Here is a 23,512-nt window from a genome sequence, read left to right on the forward strand (position 1 = left end):
GACTGTATATTAATATTAACAGTCTATGAGTAACCCTTACGTCAAAAGCTTTTAGAATCACATATTTTGTGAAGGCATGAGGGCACATTTTGGCTGTGCTACTTTTGAGTGCGACCGGGTCTTTGTGTTGTTGGTCAATTTTGAATGTTAAGCAGGTATGAGTGAAAAACACACAACACCGCTTAGATAGCTAGGCCTACCCTTTCCTTGGTCACTGAGGATGAGCATCTCTTCAAGGTTGCACAGACTGGACAATCTATTAAAATGAATGGGAAGGAGAGTTGCAGGTGGAGACAATAACAAATATACACATATTAGGAATCACAGTAGACTGGGCTATAGCAGGGTGTGAGGTGTGGAATCGTAAACCCCATGCTACAGTAGAACATATTCATGTACATTAAATGCTATTATGGGAACATATACATGTAGTAACAAACCTGCATGACTAATACTTCCGTCTATGTCCGTCTATAAAAACTGTGTAAGTCATAAAATAGAAATCCCAAGCCACATTTTATTTAGCAAAAAATGTTTAATCTCTCCTTGATGCGTGTTTATTTACAAGTAGTAAATCTGCAAAATAGGAAATAACAGAATATTTACACAATGAATGTTAACCTGCAAACTTGTGACAGTCGCTTCAAGTCTGAAACTCTAAAATGTAATCAGAGTTATTGTAGTAATAAAATTCTTTTGCCAGCTCTGTCTGAAATCCATTTGCTTTGCATTTCCTTGGATTCTATGTAACTTCCATTAACAAAAAAAGGACAACTACTGAATTTTCCAGAATCGGAAGAAAGCTGGAAAAAAACTGAAAGCAGAATATTGCCAGGACTTGCATCGGATTGAACTGTTTTTTTTTTTTTGGAGAGGCAAAAGTATGAATACGCATGTCTTAAGAGCTGAGAGTTAAACATGAGATACATGACTATGTGTTGACTCAGCTTACACGGATGCCAGCAGTAAACTTGACTTGTTCATTTGTTCTGATTTGACAGAGAAACAGCATAAAACCCAGCAACTCTGTCAACTGGCAGTCGGCATGTGGTTCTTGTGACAAGTTCTACTGTAAATCAGCTGATGCTTGCTTCCTCCTGATGACACCAAACATGCTGTATACCACCTCCGCAACGATTATTACTAGTCAATTATCACTAGTCAATTATCACACTAAACAGTGCAAAATTAAGGATAGAGAATGGTAAATGGGAAGTTTCTCTAAAGATGCATCCAAGCAGGTCAGTCTAAAAGGCAAGTAGCCATGCAAACGATAAACTAGCCATCTTCCTCAGCACTCACGTAATCAACCAAATTACAAAGAGAATACGGACACAAATGGAGCATGAATCTGACAATGAATTGAGAATGTCTGTGTCTATAAAAAGCCTGACAGATCACCAACTGGGCACTGTAGCCTCAGCTGGTTTTCGTCTGTGTGCTTTTACAGGGAGCGAGTGGATTTGTCCTTACTGTACATTGTGCTCATACTGACCATTAAAGGAACTGCTGTTAACAGCACCGCTGAGCTCTGGCCTCAGCAGTCATCTATTTCCTTGCCCTGTGATCTACAGTAAGAGCACCAAAATGTACGAATGCAGCAAAAACTTGGCTGTACACTGAAGAAAAAAACAGGTTTATAATGATTGCATGTGGACTAAGCATATTTTAGTGGAGCTTTTGCAGTACTCTCTTTAACATAGATGATTCTAACAGAGACCATTTATTGTGTGTAGCCAACATGGTCAGCTGAAATGGAGAAATTTCTATCTTAACATCAGCAGAGTGGTCCCTCAAGATTGTGTTTGGCAGATACAGAGTGAACTATCAAGTCCCCACAGGTATCCAGTTGAACTAGGCTGATATGTATGCAGCTGTAGAAATTAATGTCACATCTCAGACATGTAAACAAAATTGTGGGTTGACATTAATTTGGGAGGTGTGCTCACTATTATTGGATGAGAGAAAAGTTCTTTTTTTTTTTTAAGGAACCTGGCGTAAAAATGGACAGCGACAGCATTTATGATCAGCATAAAATGACAGCCCTAATGTTTGATAGAAAAACAAGGTAGAAGAGTTAAAGCAGCAAGTCACATTTCCATCACAAAGACACAGATGCTCATCTGATGCAACAATTTCATTTTGATCCTTGAGATCAGGAAAATAAACCTTGAGTTCCGTCAAGTATTTCAACTTCAGGCAAACCGAAGATAATTTTGTCTTCTGTGTACCGTACAATGTACAATTTACATGTTGAAAATAAAAAGACAAAAAACAAAAATCTACCTGATAACAAAAAATGGCAAACAGCTTTTGTTCATCATGAAAAAGTATACAATTTACAAATGAAAACATCAACAAAAACGATATACAGACCACAGTTTGGTTTTTCGGCAAGCAGAAAAAAAGAAAAATCAGAAAACATTATTTCTCACAACAAAGTCAAAAACCCTGACTTCAAGACTTCAAAAAAAAGAGAAAAAAAGAAATCCTCTTAAGAGAGCAGTCTTCATAATAATAATAATAATAATAAAAAGCTTAAGCCACACATGGCAATAGGCTAGTTTTGAAACAAGAGCTGCAGGCTAGAGGGGAGGATTACTCAGCCTTGTGTAGCTAATGAACAGAGGTGTCTCACCTCTGAATTTTTCTATACCACCCCCCCCAACCTGCCCATGGATAAAAAGCTAAAACCCCTCTCTCAAATACATAGGTTAGAGGTGGAGAGAAACACTCAGTATATATTTTCCTTGTCCCTCTATTTTGGGTATTAACATTGAGAAAATGGAAAAAAGTGGCTTTAGGCTGAAAGCAGCTTTTCCCACTTTGTTTCACCACTGAGGGGCTCAGCTAAGCTCTACCTGACCTCATTGTCGCTCCTGTAAATACGTAAACGGCGTCTGAGAGCAACAAGACATAGGCTTTGCTCTAACAGAACTGTGTCGGAAAATAAATGACCCGTCAAGGTGTGGATAACACAAACTCAGGCCCTGTGGAATCCTTAAGGTGTGTTCAGACCAAACGCAAAGCAAACTTTTGCCTTTTGTTACCTTGCGCAAATACGGTCGCTGGAGTGGTTTTTGGAGTGCTAACTAACTGGGGAAGGCGGCTAATGCTAACGTTAGTGCTAATTTTGGTTCGTATTAAAGTACAACTGATAGCTGGAAGTAACAAATACATATCTCAGATGTTATCCTGTAGTCCGATGGCTTCTCTCACTTTTCCCCAAGCCATCTCCTTTTTTGTTCCATCTCTGTACAGGACTGACGTTGAGTCATAGAGCTCCATATGCCCGCAGACGCTGACAATAAGTTTGCCCTCCATTTCTGATTCTCTGTGACGTCAGGAAAATCTCAACGCTGACACAGCGTTACGCAAATGTTCAAACACTTCGCCAAGCGCAGACGCACATTTGCATCACTTGGCGTGAATAATCGATTGCCTGGATGCCTTTATATGTAATCGCACTGTGCAAAAAATGTACTTCATGTTTGGTGTGAACACACCTTAAAGGTTAGATATGGTGGCTTTGTGGTATCGGGGCAAACGGAAATATTTCAGGTAGTGCAAAGTAGCTACTTCATTGTTCAGTTACTATAACATGATCCACCTAACTGTCACTTCTTGACCCTTGGAGAACAGAACCAGCTGTGGCGCGGGATACTTGGCCATGATAAAGCAAATATCCTGCGAGTATATTATTTGGTTTTCTGAAACCAAAAGATTGCACTGATTGAATTAGAAACAGTAACTTCATGTTATCACCATGACACCATGAACTGTACTAACTTGAGAAGACAGAAAACGGTGTCCTCTCACTTCCTGTCATTTTCAACAAGAATCTTATGATGGGTCATTACTCAAACAATTCTTTTCAGTCACTAGGCATGTTCATATTTAAAAATCATACGGTAGCACATTCCATCTAACAAAATGTCTTTGCACTAAACAACATTCAAAGAAAACATGGCACAGTACGACTTTTTTGTTTCTTTTTCAATGTTTTTTTTTTTGTCTACGTTGTTTTTTTCTTTTGTACTTGAAATATCAAATCATGTTTTATTGTTATTTTTTGTGTTTGTTGGTTTAAATGAAAAACAACCAAAATGTTTTCTCCCTAATGTTTCTTTAAAAACGTAGCTGTATTTATATATAATATCTATATCGTCTTTCCTAACGTTTCTGTAAATTGTGCAAATTCAGCAGTAATACAAGTGGCGAGAGATCAGAGAGTGGGCAGTTGATTACATCTATACAAAAACAAATCTAACATCCTTTAAAACTGTGACACCCGTTGGGGAGTCACATGACCTAGAGAGCCTCTCTTCATTGGCTCATCACATATTCGTCCATCCTGTGAATGATGCCATATATTGAGTTCCTTTTCCAGGCTTCCATTGTTTCTTTCCTGGCCATCGCTTCATCACGACAAAACTCTTAAAATCAAAGTCAAGCAAACAACAAACACCAACATCCACAATAATCAAATGCTCAAATGTCATTGACATGTTTCTCCATGTATGCACGTGTGAAAATGTCTGGTGTCCCAGTCTCTCACACAGACACGAGCCCACACACTGTATGGGGCTGCAGACAAACACACACATACACATGTAAGCGTACACAGGCCCGCCCATCTCTGCCGAACCCCCCCCATTTTGCAGTATACTGCTATAGTCCTTTTGCAGTTCGTCTGTCGTACTGTTGGGGGTTGGAGTTTTGTTTGTTGTCTGGGTGAGAGGAGCGAGGGAGAGAGACGGATGGAGAGGAGGAGGAGTGAAGAGGAGGAGGAAATGGAGGCGCTGGATGGTCCTCAGCTGCTCAGGGCCATTGTGTCGATGACCTGCTCCAGCTTGCTCCTCAGTCTCTGTCTCCTCGCCTGCTCGTCCCGCTCCAACGCTGACAAGATCTGAAGATAGATAGGGGGAGGCGGTCAGTCCACGTCACAATGTCATTGCTATTGATTCTAAAACATGGATCCATTCTATCCAAACAAGGCTGTCAGAAGACACCAACATGCCACCTGGCCGGTATTCAAATAATGGCCAGCATGGACAAATAAAAGTCTTGGTAAAAAAACAAAAACCAACACTGAGTTTGGAATTACCTACAAAAACAGGCTCTCACATGGTCAATTCAGCATAATGTAACTTTCCTCAGCACTAATTTCATCAGTCCAACAACAATTAAGCCACTCCACTGCTCTGAATTTCTATTTTTAACAGAACTTTCCACTTTTTGGACAAATTACGGACAGGCTAGAAGACTATTAATGTGAAAAATCAGCTCAGTCTTTTTTACACTAAGTACGGCTTTTCTAAGCATCTTTGAAATTATCTTGAGTGTCCTCAGAGACGGCTGACATCTCACCTCATCCTTGTACTTGACAATGTAGGAGTAGATCTCGTTTAGGGCCGACATGCTGTTGAACTGGTTGGCGTGCAGGCGTGACTGCTCCGCCAGGTAGGCACTCATGTCCTGGTCACTGATGGCAGGCATCCTGGAGATGTCAGCGTAGTACCTGGAGAAAAAGAAAAAAACGGTTTAGATCTTGACAGAATTTTATTTAAAACCGCTTTAAGGCAAAACAGTTTAACATATGTTTGCGTACCTCTCTACCCAGTTCTTATAGTTGGGGATGTCTTTAGCGTAGAGCAGCTTGTTCGAAGGCGAGTCCTTCCCTAGTTTATGCTCCGATGTTGAACAGGAGTCCATGAAGGTCTGAGCCACCACGGACAAGCAGGCGTCTGTAATGCTGTTCTTATGGATGTCAAAGACAAACTGGGGGTTCTTGATCACATTCACCCAGAACCGCAGAGGAAGACTAGAAGGGAGAGAATAGAAGGGTTGAGGTGGAAGAAGATAGAGGAAGAGTTGCATGATTAGAAGGATTATTAAGGTGCAAAGTCCAAAATTGCACACTGCAATGAATAAAGTTGCATGCACACTGTGGCTGAACAAAGGAAGAGTCTGAGTTATAAAATACCTGAGGCAAGAGAAATAGGAACACTACATTCTGCTGCACCACCACTCTAAAGTGTTGCATACTGTATTTGCTGGCTTACAGTCAAAAAGAATTCTTACTACAGCAAGTTTTTCACAACACTAATCTGGAAGCAAGCTACCAAATACTCCCAATGATGCCCTTTCACTGCACACACAAACTCACCAGTTGCTCTTCCAAGTGTGCCGTACATCAGAGTCTGATATGGAGTGTTTGTCTGCCTGCTCGTCCAAGAAGTCAAACATGTACTTGATGGCGAGAGGCAGGGCGCTTCCTCGGTGGGCTGTGCTGAAGATGGTCTCGAACAGGTCGTCCACAAACTTCTGGAGCGTACCCTGAGCAGGAGAGCAAACACTGGCTTAGTTAGTTTCTTGTGTGTGCTTACAGAATATGTATTAATTGAATTGTCTCTTTTATGTTCCTATTGGTTAGATACATACCAACCATCTTACTGAACCATCTTAAAACAAACTAGTCCACATTCTGTGTATTTTAAAAGTTGGAAAAATGTAAACACCAGTAATGGCATATGTGAGCCTAGCCTGGTCCTACCAGACTCTCGTACATTTCATTGTACAGAGAGTCTGGCCAATCTCCATTGACAAGTGTTAACTTCCTTGAAGGCGGGTACTCTGTTGAAGTTTAAAACTATTGGATCTGCCCGGAGCCACTCTGGATCTGCCATAACCAATCGCTAACCTTTGGTCGTGACGTATGTCATGCATATGTGCAACAAGAGGGGAGACCGACAACTATCGACTTATATTTAGCATTTGCATAACTAGCGTTAGCCTTAGCCAACTCCTTCACCACTAACGGAGCGAGCTGGAAAATCTAACATCATGACCACCAACACAACTCAGCAAATATTGTTCTTGCTCGGGCTTTAACTTCTGGATATTCGGCAGCGTTGCCACAACGGACTGAATGGCTTTACTCACAACTTTCTAGCGCACGTCCTCAACGTCATCGTTCTCAACCACTCCCTCTGTTCGCTGATTGGATATAAAATATTTGGCCTGAGAAAACCGTAAAAAAAAAGTACTGAAGGGAAAAGAAAATTGAGCGGAAGTACGTAGGAGGGCGGAGCCAGGCTAATGTCAGCCTATCAGAGTACACAAACTTTTACAGAGAAGGACAGAATATGCCCCATGTACATTTGCATGTACAGAAAGGTAAAGTTACAGAACACAGTTGAACACCGTTAGAACACCACTAAACAACAGCCTCTGCTTGCATATTCCTCTCTGATTGTGATGGTTTGGCTGGTGCTGATGGCTGTCAGTAGCAGGTGTTTGACTGTGACAGTGCTTCGCTTTTAGTACTCCAACTTTCTGAGAGTTTGTGGTGGGGGAGAGCGCTCAGTGTTCTTTACAGTATTTAGGATGGGGGCCCAATGTGAGTTCAGCCAAAGGCTGTTTTGCAATGTTTTTACTACATCACACAACTCTGGAGGTTCTAAATCCTCACAAGTTGAAACGATTTGATATTTCCCACAAGCATTTAGCGCGTTTTTTTCCCCATCCTCAATCACCCAGGCCACTTTTTACAAAACCTTATTTCAACCAGCCAGAAGTTGGATCTGCATGTTCACACATTAACAAATCAGCTTCCTAAACAGACAAAGCTGTGGGGGCTGTAATAAATAAGAATAAACTGCAGCGCTCCAAGTTCCCCCCATTGTCTCCCCCCCCTGGCTTGCATGTTAATCATTTCCCAATCGAGCCAGCATTGATGCAGCTAACCTTGCACTTTCCTACCTGGAGCTTGAACAATGGAAATCTAGAGCTAATGACTGAAGAATCAGGGGATAGGAGAGGGAGTACCAGGGTGAGCTTTATCACCAAGATATTTAGTACTTGCAAATGAGAGGCTGCCACAATTAGTAGACTCTGTAGGCAGTTGATGTGTTACTATTTGTTAATGTATAAGATTGTGTGCATGTGTTAATACTGAGGAGTGTGCAAGCAGATTTGGGACAAAACAGCTGGAGTCCATATGTATTCTGTGTATAGGGTATGGCAGAATGAATGTAAAGGAAGAGCTGTCAATTTACTATGGACTCAAACGCATGTAGTTTTTGTTCAGTTTTTCTGTGCAAAGTTTAAAGGATAAAAAAAACACATAGGCCTATTAATTCAAATAAGATTTTTCATGCCATGTCAATCTCCTTCTTAATAGTTGAATTAAGATATTAATGTAGGCACATATGAGATATGTTCAGCTAAATCCTGCTTTGTAGGACATTTTTGCATTAGACCATACAAAAGAATAACCTAACCAACCCTCCAGTTGCAAAACATTCACAAACCTCTCTCAATTGCTCTCGAAACAGCTCTGGTAAAGACGCCAACATTGTACCAGCTGTAAATTGTCCCAGAATGTAAAATTGTCCCAGGGATGCAAATGTTATTTCACATTCAACATTCAAACAGTGACAGGAACTTAATCTCACTCTGCTAAATGGTGGTTAACAACATACTCAGGGATGTTTCTCCGGGACATCAACAGAAACAGCTTGACTCCAAATAACCTTTCAGATCATCATCGGAAGACACACGCTGCATAAAAACCTGCACACAGGTTCCACAGTGTAGTCTGGAGGACATGGAGGAATTTGGTGTATAATGATCTCAGGGTAAAGGCCTGGGCCTGAAAGCCCCGAGGCCACCAACAGAGGGCCCAGTAACACCAACTAAACAGCTTAATAGTCAAAGGTCAACCTCCTAATTAAGACACAAACAGTAATTCCTGTGCATATATCTGTATTTGTGCAAAAGGTTAGGAAAAATGTTAATGAGCTTTGAGACCACCACTAAACAAAGGTCAGGGGTAGAGGCTGCTAGTGGAAGTGGACTACATGACAGGGATGTGCTGGAGTGGGATTTTTGGATTAAAGAGTGTACGTGTGTGTGTGTGTGTGTGTGTGTGTGTGTGTGTTTGTGTGTGTGCATGTGTGTGTACATATCTTGCTCCTTGGTACCTTGGTGGCCAGCAGTCTGGTCAGGTAGATCTCAGAGACCATCTTGCTCCCTCGGTCCCCTTCCCTCTGGTCTGAGTGGTCATGGTTCTTGACTAGGTGCCACAGTTTGGTGCCGCTTTCGAGGTCGGGGGTGATCATGGGTGTTCGGGAGCGCAAGCTGTCCGGACTGCTGGCTGTCCTCAGCATGCTCTCTGGAAAGAGGTGGAAGGACATGTAGGAGAGTTGAGTGAATGGGACAAAAATAACATTCTGAAAGAACAGACAACAAATGTGGGGTTCAAAGTGTGTTTTGTAATATTAGTTTGGATTTCTTTTATTTATTTAAAGGGTAATTACCGTTTTTTTCAACCTGGATGCTATTTTCCTATGTTTTGTGTCTAAGTGACCGATGGGAACAACAATCTTTGACATTGGTCCAGTATTAAGCAAGATTGAGAGTTGTGATGGTTGGAAAAGTGGAAAGATGACCCAAAACGGCTTTTTATAGTTTTATTTTGTTTTGGTCAACTTTGAATGAAGTGTATTTTATGATGCTAAAATGAAGCGAACGCAATTCTTACTCTTTAACAGAAAGGTCGACCTCCTTAGAAATCCTTTCCATAATGTTGTCAGACACTTAGAATATTGATTTGAGCCTGTCAGTGGCAAAACAAGCCCTTTTGTAAAGGTAAATACAAGCTGCACAATTGCCCTACATTGTAGCTTGTTTCGCTGCTGCCGACTGCAGCGATCTTGCTTAATACTGGACCAGTTTCAAAGATTGTTGTTCCCATAGTCACTTAGACACAAAAACATAGAAAAATAGGGTCCATAACAACAAAATGCAATCTAATCTAACCTACAGAAATCTCAGTTAGACTTAGAGTCAGTGTTTTGCATTATGCTTATTGTGGGTTTCAACCAGGGGCCTCTGGTTGAGAAGGCAAGGTGTTATTAGATAAATATAACATGATTACATACATCAAGCAGCCCATAGCTTGGTGCCAGTCTGTAGTTTATAAAAGTATAATTCATTTTGTCTTAATCACCATTTCAAGGGGAAGTGCCTATAAATTAAGCTACCTACAGTAGGTATAAAAAACATAAATAAGAAATCTGAGGCAGCTACAGAGCAAAATCTCTGTGTGAAATTAAAAGCATTTCTGAAAGGTGACAGCTCCTTCTACTTGAATGTCACTCTTTCATCCGAGAATATATTTGTCTGCCACTCTCTCTCCTGCTCCCTCCGTCCCTTTGTTGGACAGTGATCCCTTATTTTGTGACACTGAGCAATTACGCTTTCAGTTTGATTGCTTGTCATTTCCGTGACAAAGCAGGAAAGGATTGAGAGGTTCAAAATGTCGGCGGGGAATGTGAACCAGGGAAGTACAGAGTAAAGGTGATAGGGTGTTAGTGAATATTTATGTATATGTCACGGTGGCAGAGCTCAGGATCAGAGTTACTATACACCAGAGAAGGATTTAGAAAATAGAAAAGAGAGGTGGAAAAGGAGATACTTCACACCTATCATTAACATATGCCTTATGATATGTGGATTGTGTCTATTTGGTGTAAAAATGCATCTCCATCAGACATATTCCAGAACACCATTAATTGCTTTCATTTAAAATATTTTTCCTGACATTTATCCTGACAATCCATGTGTGACGACTGAATTGGACCTCACAGCTACACTCTTCTCTGCTGTGAGCAACCATGACCTCAGCTGTATATACAGTATGGTCTCAAATGCACTTGGCCTGGCATTGGAAGAGGCATTGCATAAATCACGTGTTGGAGTTTAAAGGATCATCCAACATGCAACAGGCTCCTGCACTTAACACATACATTTTTCTCAGTGGCAGAGCCAATCATTTATCTATGGTTCCATTACAGTTTGACCCTGCTGTCATACTGGGCTTAACAGTGCGGGGTGCCGCGTTAATCTCCTGCTATAAAACATGGGGAGAGTATGTTACTTTCTTAGCTACTTGAAATCCATTCATCTCAATTACTTTACCTGTTGGTTTCACGTATCTTTGTATTAAACTATATCATCACCAAAAAGGCATGCAAGATATAAAGGGGATCAAAGAGAAGAGCCTGTCAGTAAAGGAGGTGGACAGCCAGCAACCAAGAAGGAACTGACAAAGTGTGCTGCTGACAGCTGTTATACATGCTATCCTCTGTGGGATGCATGATGGGAATTGACAGGGAATTCCTCTTAATGCAAAAAAAGGCATTTTGCTTGAATTGAGTGCACACATACATACTACACTTGTACACACAGAAACACACACAGAAACACACACACACAGAAACACACACACACACACACACACACACACACACACACACACACACACACACACACACACACACACCTTCTCTCGTACCATATCTGCTGAGGGACTTGGTGAATGTGGAGGAGTTGGAGATGTTGTAGGCTGAGTTCTGTTTAGGCACCAGGGCAATCACTGAGCCATCTGTCACCTGAAACAGGATTGTCAAGATCAGTTAGCAGTGCACAAAATGTCCAACAGCAATCTCATAGTCCAACCACACAAACAGTTACTGTGCTCAAACAAAATTTATTTTTCAAAATTGCTACTTTACTTGAGCACTTAACGTGTAAGCAGTATTAAAAAAAAAGAGATATATCATGGGATTTATGTTGTGCTTAAGTACCTGGTAGTGAGCCAGGGTGTTGAGTCTCTTCCAGTCGTTGTCTATCTTAGTGGTGACATCCTCGTCCTGAAGGATGATGCGAGCCATCCTACCCTGCCGCCATTCTGTCAAACACACACACACACACACACACACACACACACACACACACACACACACACACACACACACACACACACACACACACACACACACACACACACACACACACACACACACAGAGGAGATACAGGTAAGGTTGTGTATGTTTCTTTAAAATAATAATATAATATATAAACAGGACATGGATTGCATAGATACACTAATTAAAGTTGCTGTGACTAAGGATGCAGAGAGCAAAGTTCATTGACTGACTAAATTAAAATGACAAAATTAAAATGGGTAAAATACATATATCATTTTAGTGACTTTTGCAAAATCACTTCTCTCTAAAGCCCCCACCTGCTGCTTCAGAGGGCCCTTGAAACGATTCCCTCTTTAGCCCCTGTAGTAGTGCATCTGTGCTCGGAGAGTGTGTGTGTGTGTGTTGTGTGTATGTGTGTGTGTGTGTGTGTACGTGTGCAGCAGTTATCCCTCTCCTTACCCAGGTCCATATCGGAGGCCTTTGGTCTCTGGGAATATGGTGTGCCCTTGTACACAGCATCCAGCAGCTTCTCCTTCACCTGCGTTACTGTGTCACAGTTCAGGCTCTTCACCGTCACCTCCGGAGCGTTCTCATTCTCTGGGTTCACACAGTGCAGCGTCTACAGAGGCGGAGGTCAGAGGGCAAAGGGCACAGGTCACATTTAGACCAGGAAGTCAGCCCAGACTGGGAGCATTAACTATGGATATGTGGAAGCATGACTCTGCGACGATTTTTTACCTGTAAAAGCTAACACTTCATACAGCAGTTTAGAATCAATATTCAGCTGCGGACCAGTGCACATGCAGCTCTTTATTACTATTGCAAGTGTGTTTTATCAGAATTAGAGGTCCTATTTGTTTTTACATCAAAAAGCTCAAAGGATATTTTGTGGAGTTGTAGATTACCAATGTTGCCAACAACTGCAAAATGGCCCCTAATTTAGCAAGTTCTTTTTAAAACTTTTTTTATTAAAATTATTATTTTTTTTTTTTGCCATTTTAAGGCCTTTATTGTTGATAGGACAGCTTAGACTTGAAAGGGTAGAGAGAAGGGGGATGACATGCAGCAAAGGGTTGCAGGTTGGAACCATCCCGCGGCCGCTGCGGCAAGGACTGAGCCTCTGCATATGGGCGTGTGCTCTACCAGGTGAGCTACCCAGGTGCCCCTGTAAGGCTTTTCAAGAATACTGGACACATATTAAATCTACGTCAATGTCCCGTATGAGCTGTATGTGTGCATCTGTTTTGGTTATGTGTACTGACCAAAGTCTTGTAGTCAATCTGCTGCCTGATGAGTTTGTCCTCACTGAGGGAGTAGCGGGCCTCTCCTGTGATTGAGTCTATTGGGCCCTTTTCCATTTGCTGCTTCATGGCGCAGTACAGCATAAAGAGAGGCTCACCAGCACACTCCTGCAAACAGGGAAAGAAAGTGGTAGAAAGAAGTAGGAAGAGGGAGACAGAGAGAAGTATAACGCGAGAAGGGGATAGATGAAGAAAAAAAAAAGTAAAAGGAGAGAAAAACAGATTGTTAAAATGGGAACTACGAATGCAACTGTGCAAAACCTTTACCTACAAAAAAGTATACAACAGCAAAAAGTGCAAAGCTTTGCTAAGCAACTCTCCAATTATATTTCTAATCTTCTTTAAGCCAACCACAGCCAGTGCAGTAAAGGACAAGGCCATGGCCTGTGTTGGCTAACAGTGCGCTGAAAACTGACAGAACAACACACACACCATTTTTCTCTCTCTCACACACTCCAGCTTCTCCCCAGTGTCTCTTCTTTAGGAAAAACACCCTTTGTAAATCTCTGTTTTTGTGTGTGTGTATGTGTGAGTAAGTGAGTGAGCAAGAAGGAGAGGAATCAGAGAGTGTGAATGAGTGGCAATTGATGGAGGAGTTAATAGAAGGTTAACGACTGAGGGGTGAAAAACGCTTGGAGAAGCACTTTGGTGTGTAAGACGTGTCAACCAGGCAACGAGCTCTGGGATGTTGGGCCCCTGTCTCTCTTTAACTCACTCTCTCGTTCTCTATTTCGCCCACTAGTTATGCTGGCCTGCCAACTAAGCACTGCCTGCGTGTACAAGTTCATCTGTAAAGGATTACTCCAGTTACTTACTTGTTGTTAGAGTAACTTGGGTCTTATTTTTTGTACTTTGCACTAATAGCATTGCACTCACCAAGGAATGCAGCAACATCGCTACGGAGCGAGAAACAGGAGCAGTCAGACAGGTTTTTAATCCCCAGGTTAGAATCTTTAATTAAATGACAAATAGGCAAACAACAGAAGTATCACCCAAACTGTCCGTTGTAAACGTCACATTTTATAGACCCAAATCTGGTTCAACTTTGACCTGCCTTACTGATTGTGGTTATGAGACCCCAAGTTTCCTGTGCAATGAGGCATTATCAACTGACATTTTTGTTAGGCTCACTTTTGGTTTCACCTTAAACTAAGTAGTTTAATCAGTGGTTCCCAACCTAAGGGGTTGCCGGATAAATCTGAGGGACTGTGAGATAATTAATAAGATTGGGAAAAATAGTAGAAAAACTGATTTCTGCTAAGCAAATTAATTTGAGTTTGACTAAAAAACGCAAAGGAAAATCATTTTCTCTAATCCCTGTTTTTTATTGTAAAATACTGAATCATTTCACATCTTCAGGCATCTATTCGAATGAAAAAACTTTTTGGTAAAACTGCTCACAACTCAAAGAGATGTAACATGTAACCTGTGACGAGGGGTCACAAGAAGATATTTCTTAATTTTAAAGGGCCATGAGTCAAAAAGGTTGAACACATCTGTGTTGTTTTCATTGGATTCGATTTTGTTGTGTTCTCCGTTACTTTGGAGAGTACAACGTAATAGATATAATAGCCAAGTTGTAATAAACAGAAATTACCATTTAAAGGCTTTTCCAAATGTTCTCTCATAATCAAATTATTGCTGTACCAATGATTCACATTTTCTAACTGTCCATCAAAGCTTTAAAAATGCCACTTTGTGCCTTGAGACAGAGGGAGTGTATTGGAAGCCCTGCCCTCCGCCCTTGAGCTGGATATGTTCATGCACACATGTCAGTCATCTTGGTGAGCTGTCAGATGAACTCTGTGGGATAATCTAGCACTGCCTGCTTCCTATGGAGAACACACAACACTGGCCGATGTCCTCTCTATCTAACAACAGTTCTGTGCTGCATCTTAGCCGTTTAATAGAATAAAAGCATACTTTTAAATCTTACTCGTGTTCCCTTTTGTAGGTAAAAGCCTAATCTATTTCCTCCACTACTTGACCTTTACCATCTCTATTCACACCTGGCTGAATCTTGAAATTGTTCCAGGCGTTTCTCTTATGTGACCCCTAAAAAGTGCCGCTGAATTGCAGAGGTTACAGCTACAGCAGGTCTTTGCTTCAGTACTACAATTTTTTCCTGTCCCTCCATTTCCCCCTCTCACTTTCTCTTGCACTCTTTGTTCATGTTGTTCATTATAAAACCTTTTTCACATCACCAATACTTCCTCTCACCCATTCATAACCATTTCTGACCTTTTTAGCTCTGCATCCTTCCACCTTTTCCTGTCCTCTCCCTGTTGTTTTTGTCTAGTCTAAAGTTCATAAAAACAGCTGTTAAAAAAGATCTCAAACAGCTTCCCTAGTAACCCGCTCCCCTGTCTGTGAACCCAACTCTAGCTGTCAAGTCCTGAGCCAAAACACACACACACACACACACACACACACACACACACACACACACACACACACACACACACACACACACACACACACACACACACACACACACACACACACACACACATATGCCATATGCATGAGCACACACACACACACACACACACACACACACACACACACACACACACCCCTGGGGGCTTGGCTGGTCTGCTGTCCACCAGAATGCCTGTCCTGGCAGGGGTTTAAGGCCCCACTGCTAACTGATTAGCTGCAGCGATGTTTGAATGTAGAGAATGTGTGTGTGGAAACAAGAATTGAGCACAGTTTAAGCCTCAATAAGTCTCTCTGGTTCCATATCAGAGGGAGAGGAATTCAAAAAGAGAAAGAAAACATAGACACAGAAAGACAGAGAAATGAGAGTATGCATTTGTGTAAGATCTCTGCCTTTCTCTTTTGCTAAGCCCCAAAGCTCTGAAGTGGGACACACACACACACACACACACACACACACACACACACACACACACACACACACACACACACACACACACACACACACACTTTCCTGGCTGTAAAATAATCCAGTGGAGGGACACAAAGAGAGGACAGGTTATTGCGACAGGCAATGGCGATCACATCAACATGACCAGCTGTGTCTGAACAGCGCTTCAGACTGTAGTTTCCTCAATTATGAGAGAGGAGAATTAAGCACATGAAAGGCAGAGGTAAGGGACAGGTAGCCTGCTGCCTCTGCCTTATCTAATGCTGCAGCTGTGAATGTGGAAGTGTGTGTGTTAGTGTGGCATTTTTCTATTCTCAAACAGCATCTGTGTGTGTGTGTGTATGTCTTTGTGTGACAGACAATTTTACCTTGAGGAACTTGTAAAGCAGAAACGTGAACCAGTTGGTGAGCATCTTCTCGGCGACTGACTCCGTCCTGGAAGAGAGATGAAAAGAAGGGGAAGAGAAAGGGTGAGAGGAAAATAATAGAAAAAGAAAATTAGAAAGTGACAAGTCAAAGAATGGAAATGAAGAGTAAGAAGGGGAAAGAAAAAAAAAATTGAGAATTTTTAAGCAGCACATAAACCTCTGCACAAGCCACTGGGAGGTTCTGGAGGGTTCCCAAACCGCTCCTCCCCGTTTTAACAAGCACACCCAAACAAGCCCCCCCCCCCAGCTACCATCTCTGGGCATAAACCAACACTTTCATGATAGGTGGAAAAGGCATTTAACACGCGCTCCCACATCAAAGAGAACACGTTGCTTTATCAGTCGTCGTGTGGTTAGCCTTCAAACAACCGAGCCCTTTTCCTTGCTCTCCTTCAACCACCCCCCCCCCCATCCCCCACTATCACATTCAAACAAATTAACTTGGCAAAACAACCCCCTCCACTTCTATCATTGTTGCTCGCATTTTTCCCCCCCTCCAAGCAAACCCACTCGTCTTCATTAAAAATATACAGCAATTAGTATAATTCGCTAACTTCTCTCGTTAATCACAAACCTGCCGTGTAATGAGGGGAACCTCTGCACGTGCACGCTCTTGAGCGGACACACGTGAACAACCGGCGAATGAAAACAGAGCAATTAAAAGGCATTGTAATTAACAGACTTATTGCATCTAATATGTTAAACAGCTGAAAGGGAGACCTGCACTAAGGGTATGTGGGGGGAAAAAAAGAGAGTATTTCTCCCTCTATGTCATCGTCGTCAGATTTACCTCCTCGCTTTCCACCATCCTTCCTTTTCACATTAGGGAGATACAGGACTGCTTAATTATTCATTCCTTGTTTTCACTTAGGTAACTGGCGGGTGCACAAGAGCGCCTTCTGCTGAGTAACTGGGTTGTCTAACTAGGGTTGGGTATCATTTTGGATTTTTACGATTCCGATCCGGTACTTTTAAAACGATTCCGATTCCTAAACCGATTCTTGAAAAACTGAAAAGGTGTAATATGTTTACTAGCGATCACGTGCAGTGAATGGTTAATATGCTTTTGCGTCCGTTTTGGTGAGCCCAGAGGGAAAATATGCCATTTTAAAAGTTTAAAAATTCATTTACGGTAGCTAGCTAACGGTAGACTACAGCGAAAGGGTGATATTTTTATGTCCGTTTCGGAGCGACAGAGTGAAAATACTTCGATCGACACATTAAGTGGAACCGAAATGAGGAACTGAAATTTGCGTTCTAATCCGGTCCGATTCCTACCGGTTGTGTAGGACATAGGGTTAGACATAGGGTTTCGGTACCCAACCCTATGTCTAACTCGACCATATTTCCACATTTCCTGTTAATATTAGTCTTTAGCAAGGCACAAGGTGCAAAAAGGTGAAGAAAAGTATATTCTGTTGAGAAATGACAGCCTAGGAAGATGTTTTCTTGTCAACTTTGACAAGAAATTCATTTTTTTCTGAAAACAATTGAGGAATAAACAGGAAACTAGGCCAATCTGCTAGTGAAACCAGTGAGGGCCTGAAGCAGGAACGGGACGTGAACTCCTACGCTTCCGCAAGCCTGCCCGTTTGACTGTTGAGTGTTGTTTGATGTATGTGAAGCTTTTTTTTTTTTCATGGCTGTCAGCAATATATAGCAGATGAAAGATAAGGCAACAGGGAACGGAGGGATGGAAGACGATGGAGGCGAATACACCTGGACAGAACACGCTTTTGGGCATGTCAGGACATGATAGTGGGCGACTTGTAACACCATCTCATTCAGGGAAACTACATCACTGCACCCATCGTTACAACATTTATAAACATACTACAGAAGGAGGGGTTGATGCAACTTTCCTGGCCACACACAGTGAGTCCAATAATGTGCAAATCAAACCAAATGCACCCAATGCAAGAGCGTCATTTTACCATAGGGGATGGAAATCAACATGGGAGCAGATTATTAAGTCTTTCTCCTTTGCTTTTTTGTGTATGTCTAGAAAAAAAAAAAGAAAAGAAATTAAAGTCTCTCTATTGCAGAAAAATTACCAAACCAGGGTGAACCATGTGTAATAATTGCTGAGCTTATTAACGCCAGCTCCCGAGGCTAGTGTAGTTAGCAGGGACAGCGTATTGTGACCATTTACCCCAAGAGGGGATTGGAAAAGGCTTCACACAGGCACACTGGCTGAGAGTCATTTATTTGATTAGATTTTTAATTAAATATCTCTCAGAGAAGGAGGAGAGAAAAAAAACAGAATTTTTTTTATCATTTAATGTCTAATTCCAATTTATTTGGAGACGGGCCATTTCTCTAATTGTGCCTTGCCTTAAATACGTGCATCTTTTCTTGCCCTTATGTCTGCAGTGGCTCCTTCATCCTTCTCTTCCTCCCTCTGCCTATCTACTCTCTTACCGTATTGCACCTTCCTATAGCCTTTCTATTCTTCCTTCCTCTACTTTCTCTCCCCCCATGTTTCTCCTTCCATCAATTTGCCTTCAGCCCAAGTCTCCCTCTAGACATTTTGCCCTCTCTTTCTGTCAATCATCATTTCTCTCCCTCCCTCTGCTCTATCTACCTTTCTCTAGCTGCCTTTTCCTCTTTCCCCTCACATCTTCCCCCTTTTCTCCTTTACCAACCCATTCTCTCGCTCTATCCCTCACACAAGAGAAGAGGGAGCAGTGTCTGACTGTGGCTCCATTGGGAGTGTGTGCGTGATCAGGGGTGTAATCCTCTCTGACAGGGACAAGGTTCAGAGATAGAGACAAGGTAACGTCACATAGGCCTCTAAAAGCTACAGTCCCAGTCCGCTGCTCCATAACTTCAGCTGTATGAAATTCTCACAGAGCATCATCTTCTCTTTTCTATCATTTTCTGATCTCTTCCTATTTTAGCACCACAATGAGTATAATGATCTACTTGGTTTTGCATGTGCATTACCATTTGTGTGTTTGTATATTTGTTGTTTTTCCAGTGTGGTATATCTCTTGGAGCGTTATTTGTTGGAGGTTTGCTGGTATTCACGTATTTTGCTGTAAGATGATGGTGGGTTACCGTGCCGGAATGTTTGGTTTATTGTTAATTAATGTGTCTAAATCATTCCATGAGGGACAGAAATAAAATTTAATATTTATTCAGGAGTGCTCACAAAATAGGGACCAAGAGCCAGTGATAAAACTTTTTTGTTGTTTTTGCTTTTTGAAGGCTAAATAGTCAAGGTGCCCACTTTCAGTAGGGTGCCTCTTCTCAAGGACGCCCTAAACCAGTGAGAAGTGTGATAAACAACAAGGAACGTAACCTCAAGCTTGAACCCTCAGTGGGGAAACTATCTGTGCGACATGTTTTTGTGCAGAGTCCGAGACACTTTCAAACCCTCTCTCTCTCTCTCTCTCTCTCCCTCCCTTCGTACCTTCTGAGTAAGAGCTTTGGGTGGTTCTTGCTCTCCAGGTTTTTGTCGATGAGGTCAGACAGGAGCTGTTTGAGGACGCCCGTGGCGTATTCCATCTCCCCCTGCAGCGCCGTCATGATGAGGGAGGCCACGTTGCCCCGGTCTCGCATGGAGAAGGACCGCTGCGCCTCCAAGGTGCGGATGAAGGTCAGCAGGAAGTGCTTTTTGGTCAGCATCGGCAGCCCGCCCTGGTGGGGGGGGGGGGGGCGGGGAAGGGGGGGGGGAGAGAGGAGAGGAGGGGGAACGAGTGCGACAGTTTGTGCGTTGTGGGGGGGGGAGGAAAAGGAAAAAGAGGGGAAAAAAAAAAAGAAAAAAAAAGAGTGTGAGGAGAGGGATGGTGGACAGAGGAAAAGTAGCCATTGGTTGGACATGGGGTAGAGATAAAAAAAAATGAGGGAAGGGAATGAAGGTAGTTTAAAGGAATGGACAGCAGGAAGGGGAGAAAAGGGGAAGAAAATGAGGGAATAGAGTGTAAGAGAGGGTTGGAAAGTTAGAAGTTGGGAAGATAGAAGAAGAGAGGTAAGCGCAGGAAGGAAGGAGGAATAAGAGAAACGGTACAAGAAAGGGAAAAGGGCAGAATATTAGGGGTAGGGCAATTTAGAAAAGAGTGAGGAAGGGGCGGATAAAGAGAGGAATGCGAGTTATAGTTGGAAATGGATTAATGAGTATGAGCGAGAATGAGGAATATTAGATGCAGGGTACACTGGCAAAAGAGCAACATGTGCACACACGCAGACACACTCACAATATTCCTATCTACTTACAGGGAAAATCAGCTTACAGATGCAACCTTAAAAACAAGGCTTTCAGGGTTTGCATTCGATTTACTACGTATTAGTGTCCCAATGCTCTCCCCCTTTTCCCACTTCACTCCCAATTCTCTCTCCCTCTTTACTGTACCTCCCTCCATCCCCCACTGCCCCGGAGGGAGAAAAACAGAGGTTTGAAGTGAGAATGTGAGCTTCATGCTGTAGTAAGAAATTGATCCGCTTTCTAGCGCACTACTGTGGCCTGTGATTGCCTGGGCCATACAAATGAAAATCCAATGTCGTGCTACACTATCCCCTTGGAATACAGTTGATAGCATGAGCAGATACTGGCCGTCTCAAAGCCCCCTCCCTGCATCCGCCACCATACATGCATGTCAGCGGCGCACAAGTGTGCATTTCCATGTGATGTATGTGTGAGAGTCTAACGTATACAGAGAAATTATGGAAGTACGAGTGCATGCCGCGTTACAGGCAGTTACACGCAGCCTGGCGTCATGTGAGTGATAGAGTGTTCCCTCTTGAGAAAAGAGCAGTAGAGGAGGGGACAGTGTTTTATTGAATGTGTGAACATTGCTTTCTTCAGGAGCCTCGCACAGGCTTGGTCCTGTACAGGCCATCTATCACTTGTACCAAGTCTTAGTGGAGCTTGGACATTGCTCACTCCCCAAAAATGAGCCGTCCCTTTACTGCATTACATCAAACTAGGGCTTGCCCTAAGAGTTTCCCTCACCCAAGTTATTTTTCCTCGTTTCTACTAGTTTGGGCTTGAAGCCTCTTCTGCCTCGAGCCCTTGACTAAAGAGCTGTTCAAGATGAAAGATGTTTGGGGGATACATCCAGATAGTCCACCTATGAAACTATATAATGGAGATTATTATCTTAACCAGCTACATTACATCAAAGTCTCTAAAGCATTTTATGAATTATTCTTCTTAATTGTGTAAGAGTTCTCCCTTCCTCTAAGAGAAATTGTGTTTAAGTGCGGTTAGATTTCCACTTGTTTTGGTCTCACTGTGGAGTTTAGATATCTCAATGCGCAATGTAACTCTTCTAAACACTACACTGATCAAACCCTAGTACAGATAGAACACACTTTAAAAGCTATAACTCTTTCGAAGCTGTAAAAATTTGTTTGGAAAAGAAAGATTTTTTTTATTTTTTTACAAATTCTGGGAAATTTGCAGATCAAAACAAGAATCTCCACTGGATGTATGCTTAGCTTTTTTCCTTCCAGGCAAAATCCTTTCTTCAAACAGGCCATTTCTAATGACCTATCCAAATAGACATACAGTACAACTTTCTTTCATTCATTCATTGAGTGTGAATGTGAGTGGAGCGCTCTCTACTGACCCGTACCTCCATCTCCTTGAGCACAGGATGGTCCTCAATCCCAGGAAAGAGGACTCTCATGGCATAGGTGCGGTAGTCCAGGAAGGGGATTCCTGCTCCGTCCAGCTCCTGAGTGAGTTCATGGATGTCTGTCTGCAGCTCTGCAAAGGCTGTACCAAAGAACAAATACATGCTTACAAAGATATCATGAAGGTTGTTTTACTGTGAGTTTCAAGTTTTGGTTCAAATGACATAGAAATTTCCTAAAAATAGATACAGACTGAAATCTTCAAAACAATGTTTTTTATATTTGGATTCTTTAACCTTGATTTCTTGATTTTGACGACAACTTATAATCAGCCTTCAGTTTGGCATTTAGCATTCTGTCAGCAGTGGCCCAACACAAAACACTCATTTAGACACTTTTTCTACGTTTTAGAGTAGAAAAAGGCAACTCGGGTGAAAGTGAGGAAAAGACGGAGGCGTGTGGAGGAGTAGCGGTGAAAAGCAGCATTATTATCCCATCGCTCGGTGCTGAGAGCAGAGAGAAAGATGGAGGGAAGAAGGAGAGGGAGGAATAGAGGAAAGTGCTGTGGTACTCAGTGGCTGGAGGGGAGTTCAGGATGGAATGGCACACAGAAACTTGAGCCTGTGAGTACACACACATTACAAGCTGCCACCTCACGTGCTTGTACTCCAGCACGCGCGCACACACGCACTCGCGCACACACACGCACTCGCGCACGCACACACACACACACACACACACACACACACACACACACACACACACACACACACACACACACACACACACACACAGAGACACACGTGTCTTGCCCTACAGCTGAACACATAACCTAGTGCCCAGATGATTAATGTGAGTGCATGTGTCAGTGTTTTTACACATTTTCCATTCCCAGCGAGTGTGTGTTCTGACCCCGTTCTGTATACTCCAGTGGCTTCATAAGTCCCATCTAGAGGGAACAAATCCATTCTCTCACTCACATTCTATACAATAGTGCATATATTTTGTTGTACTGCCTTGATTTTATTGTAGAAATATAAAGCTCCCTGAGGAGAAAATATACAGCTTTATGGTTCCATTAACTCAACTGTGTGTGTGTGTGTCTGTGTGCCCTATAGTGTCACCCAAAATACACCAACACATGGATACACAACCCAAACAAATAATGAACCAAAGCCCAGAATAACAGATGGCTTGTGTCACCCTTTCCCTCTCTTCCTATCTCTCTTTTTCTCCCTCTTTCTTTCCTTCAAAGTGACATCTTAGAGGTCACCTCTCTCTCCCCTGTCATTGCCTCTCCTCTGCTACATCCCTCCATCTTCCCGTTTGTGTGGCTCACTCACGCCATCCATCTCTCTCTGCGTCTCTAATCCGTCTCTTTTGCTCCAACCTGCCCCATCTCTTCTCTTAATTTATTTTATTTCACCTATACATTCACTATTTTGCTTGTCTGCTCCATTTCTGTTTGCTGCTCTCTTTGCCAGGACTTTCTTGGAAAAGAGGGGTTCACTCAACCTCCGTACTACTTTCCCCCA

The 23,512-nt window shown here is 42.4% G+C and overlaps 1 protein-coding gene across 1 annotated transcript in view; it reads right to left on the reverse strand.

Annotated features, from left to right (window-relative positions):
* Window positions 1-515: 515 nt before the first annotated feature.
* The window catches only part of LOC120557709 (plexin-A1-like), a 207,587-nt gene continuing 184,590 nt past the window's right edge, over window positions 516-23,512 (reverse strand). Inside the window, exons 22-33 of the mRNA XM_039798261.1 lie at window positions 21,936-22,119; window positions 19,813-20,028; window positions 16,338-16,404; window positions 13,041-13,187; window positions 12,238-12,397; window positions 11,655-11,758; window positions 11,351-11,459; window positions 8,988-9,178; window positions 6,170-6,339; window positions 5,612-5,824; window positions 5,371-5,521; window positions 516-4,909 (exon numbers count right to left, since the gene is read on the reverse strand). Of these exons, the coding sequence (XP_039654195.1) occupies window positions 4,814-4,909; window positions 5,371-5,521; window positions 5,612-5,824; window positions 6,170-6,339; window positions 8,988-9,178; window positions 11,351-11,459; window positions 11,655-11,758; window positions 12,238-12,397; window positions 13,041-13,187; window positions 16,338-16,404; window positions 19,813-20,028; window positions 21,936-22,119 (1,808 nt within the window). The 3' untranslated portion in view covers window positions 516-4,813. The remainder of the gene's footprint in view (window positions 4,910-5,370; window positions 5,522-5,611; window positions 5,825-6,169; window positions 6,340-8,987; window positions 9,179-11,350; window positions 11,460-11,654; window positions 11,759-12,237; window positions 12,398-13,040; window positions 13,188-16,337; window positions 16,405-19,812; window positions 20,029-21,935; window positions 22,120-23,512) is intronic.

This window comes from Perca fluviatilis, chromosome 4, assembly GCF_010015445.1.
Source record: "Perca fluviatilis chromosome 4, GENO_Pfluv_1.0, whole genome shotgun sequence".
NCBI lineage: Eukaryota > Metazoa > Chordata > Actinopteri > Perciformes > Percidae > Perca > Perca fluviatilis.